At 40.9% G+C, this 3,733-nt stretch overlaps 1 protein-coding gene across 1 annotated transcript in view; it reads right to left on the bottom strand.

Moving 5' to 3' along the window:
- Positions 1–3,733, bottom strand: part of DEPDC7 (DEP domain containing 7) — a 20,421-nt gene that overhangs the window by 14,231 nt on the left and 2,457 nt on the right. Inside the window, exon 2 of the mRNA XM_018567757.1 lies at positions 1,962–2,361. Within this exon, the coding sequence (XP_018423259.1) occupies positions 1,962–2,361 (400 nt within the window). The remainder of the gene's footprint in view (positions 1–1,961; positions 2,362–3,733) is intronic.

Below are 3,733 nucleotides of genomic sequence, written 5' to 3'. Positions count from 1 at the left end.
TATATATATAGCCATATTGAAAACTAAACTGTACTGCATTTAAAATAGTCACCAATATAGTAATTCTGAAAAGTAGACAATACCTGGCATTGCTTTTATAAGCCAGAAAACAAAAAAAAACCTTGTGCCCTTCTGGTTTAATTTTTTTTCCCCCTGATTCATGGCTAAACCCACACCCCTGTCCAATAAGTTCCTTAGATGGCCACAAAGGCATTCCCATTGGAAGGGAAGATAATAGAATATAGCATTATTATAGTAAAACTAAAAATCAGAGAAGGGTACAGAAGCACCTTCTGGCTAAATACAGAGAATGGCTGGCCTCTTGCCATGCCTGCGCTTTAGCTGGATGTTTACAATGAAAACGGGTTCAATTGAAAAAGTCAGACGTGTCATTTGTGCCATTGGCAGTACATTGTTAAATAGAAATAGGTTTCAACATGGAGCTCTCAGAAATCATACAACTTGACCAACTGCCAATTTACATACAACGCCTGTAAAAATATTTGCATTGAGTTTGAGCCTTTAAAAAAAGGGACCATAGACAAGTTGTACAAATTTTCATAAAACTATCTGAAAATTCCTGACATTCCAGCAGGAAAAGTTAAAGGTTTCAGAAGCTTTTTTTTTGGTAGATATTTTAAAACTGTATAGCTAAAAAAACTGTAATGAGGGTTTGGACAGTAGGGATGGATTAGCACACATTACATTTTTATTGCGGTCTGTTCTGGCCAAGTAGAGTCTCACTCTCTATTTGCTCTGGTGACCACTAACACCAAGAGAATGTGAAGGGTAAACCAACAGTTAGAGGAATACAAATTCCTTCTCCCGAATTCAAAAAGCCACAGAAGAGAATTCTGTGGACGAGCTCAACACTGTAAATGTTGCTAATCAAGCGGCTCAGGCAGGGTAGACACCCAAAACTACAGAAACTCTCAATACTGCAAGCCCAGGATGTTGACTTCCCACAAGTTGTTGTGTTCCCAAAAACAGATGCGAGTGGAAATATCAATACGGAGAAACCCACCCCACCTAAATTAAAGACACAACAAATGCACATACCTCAGAGTTTGAGATTCCCAACTATCTCAAGGAAAGGACACACTTTAAAGTGAATGCCCATCCAAAACGGATATATTGCTTTTGGACACCTGCAGGATTCTGGTATTTGGGGGCCCATGCAGCAGGACATCCTCATTTGGTTCCATCTGTTTTGCATGGACTCTCCCGCCAGTAAAATGCAATTTAAAACATTCAGTAAATGCAGAGATCAGCAGCTGAAGTTGAATGCAGATTGTCTCTGAAAGCTGGGCCTCACCCAACATCCTTTCCCACTAGTCACCACGGCAGCCCATCACTTACAGAAAACAGAACTCAACAGCAGTCTATGCATTTCTCTCAGCAAAGATCTCAAAGTAGGGAGGATGCCATTGATGACCAATCCTGAATAATAGCTCCCAGGCTGGCTTTGAAATCCATTAGCTTTAGTCTTTTCTAAGTCACTGACTGGTCCATGTATGCAGACCAGAAGAAGTTCTGACACTTTCCAAACTGAATGCTTTTTCCAGGTTAATGACTCAAGGTTTTGAAGTCAATGACAGCCAGACAACGGGTCTTTTCAGAAGGTCACCTTCATAGGCAGTCTAGATTTGATCTTAGAAGGTTTCCTTAAGGGGGATATTAAGGACAAAAATATAGGAGCTACCAATGCCAGCTTATTTTGGAGTAGCATTTGGGGTAATCACACCTCTATTTGACTAGCTACTTAGAGAGTCTGACCTGGAACAAGCATGGGTATGCCGGGTGTCCCAGAAAAGTGACCCATCCAATGTAGTCAAGAATAAGAACGACACTTCAAGCTAACATCTGACTGACATACCCAAAACAAAATGGAGAACTACTACAGTCGTAATGCTTACTGCCACAATCCTTTTAACGGTCCCACCTGTCCAATAGCACCTTACCTCTGTGGTGTACATCGGCCGCTGCCCTTTTCAATCTGCCCAGTAGTAGGATAGGGCACATTAAGAAATCTGTACAGGCTGCAGCTGCTATCTTCAAACACCGACCGTCTCTTTTCTTTCCCAAACATACATGTGCTCAGCACGGATTCAAACACCTTACAGTCCATAAGAGCCTGGCACACCCGCACAACCTTGGAACGAGGGATGTCGGCATCGCCAAAGTATTTGTGCTGCACAAGGTGAGCAAATACAACGTCCACAGCATCTGAGCCAATGAAACAGTCCGGGTGGGACTTCAAGTGGTGCCGCCTCTTCTTTACCTCCACCTGAGTTTGCAGAGCGTGGATGATGCTGCTCCAGATATAGGTGGCTCGGAAAGGTCTGTTATTCAGGTTCGGACCTGGCAAGAAAAAGAAAGTCAGGTAAGCTGGTTGTATTTGTCAGAAATTAAGAAAACGTCCAGATCATTGTGATCATCTTCTGCTATACATGTGTTCAGCGTAATAAAATTTTATTTTCGCAATACGCCAAAGTGACTAGAGGGAGAAGCTACAAAAGATGGAACAATTAAAAGATGCACATTACTTTGATGAAAATATAAAATTCCCTTTAAATGTTAATTCAAGGCAACCCACTAAATACAGAAATTCAATTCCTTGGCAGGTAAACTGGCAACAATACATATTGTATTCTATTTGTCCGTTCGGTCCTGGCTTAAAGTCCTGCTAGACATCAGAGCCAGGTTAGTGACCTGACATTTCTCTAGTGCAGTTATACACTAAAGCTGTGATTGGATAATGAAGGCACAGCAGCAGATTAGGCTATTCCTCTGCTCTCCTCCGCAGTCACTTTGTTCCCTGTCAACACATGTGCATAAAGCTTCTCCTCCCTCAGTCTTCAACTGCAGAGATGATTACAGAAATTGAAGATAAAAAATTGAGGCCGTGTACTTCAAAATAGAAAAAAAAAACCAAAGGGAGCATGATTTCACACCCTTTAATTAATTCATGTGATGAATCTATTGTGGGGCCATCTGAATGAATTATTAATCCTGTTTTATTAACCAATTACGTGATGAATCTAGTGTGTTAAATAATATGGAAAAATCATGTTTTAGAAAATGGAATTTAACTCAAAATAATCATGTTATATCAATAAATGAATTTACAACATTTTATATGCAATAAGAGAGCATCTAGTATTTCTTAAAAGCCCCTCCCCTAAGGTTTTTGCACACCTTAAGGTGGAATTTATCAAACTTAGCCATGATTACAGAAAGTCAATACCAAACCAAATTCAGAAATACTCAAGTGCTCATTACATTGGTAGGTAGCACAACTGCATTAAAAAATAACTGGCTTTTTATGCACCTTGGGAAAGTCCAACACTGAGATGTCCCTGCTGTTAATCCCAGCTCTGTATTCATAAACACAAAAAAAACACCAGGAAAGTGGGCGTGCCTCATAAGGGCCACAGCCAGAGGGCATTGACCCTTTAATAGTCCAAACATCACAACTGTAGTCATACAACTCATTTGTTGCGAGGTGGAAGATGGACCTACCAGTTTTGTTTTGAGACCGTTATAAAAACCGTGTACAGAGAAACTTACAACGCTGCCCCCCGCCCTCCCCCCAAAAAAAACTAATTTAAAAACCCAATAGCCCTGAGATCACACACACCAAACATTGAGAAAGCACTGGTATCTATTACCTCCAGAATTAAATTACATGGCAGCCATACGAGTCATGGGAGGGGGGGGGGGGGGGGGTAGT

Source organism: Nanorana parkeri, unplaced genomic scaffold (assembly GCF_000935625.1).
Source record: "Nanorana parkeri isolate BGI_ZX_2015 unplaced genomic scaffold, ASM93562v1 scaffold30, whole genome shotgun sequence".
Classification (NCBI taxonomy): domain Eukaryota; kingdom Metazoa; phylum Chordata; class Amphibia; order Anura; family Dicroglossidae; genus Nanorana; species Nanorana parkeri.
The sequence above is the reverse complement of the archived record's forward strand: the minus strand, read 5'-3'. Positions and strand labels throughout refer to the sequence as shown.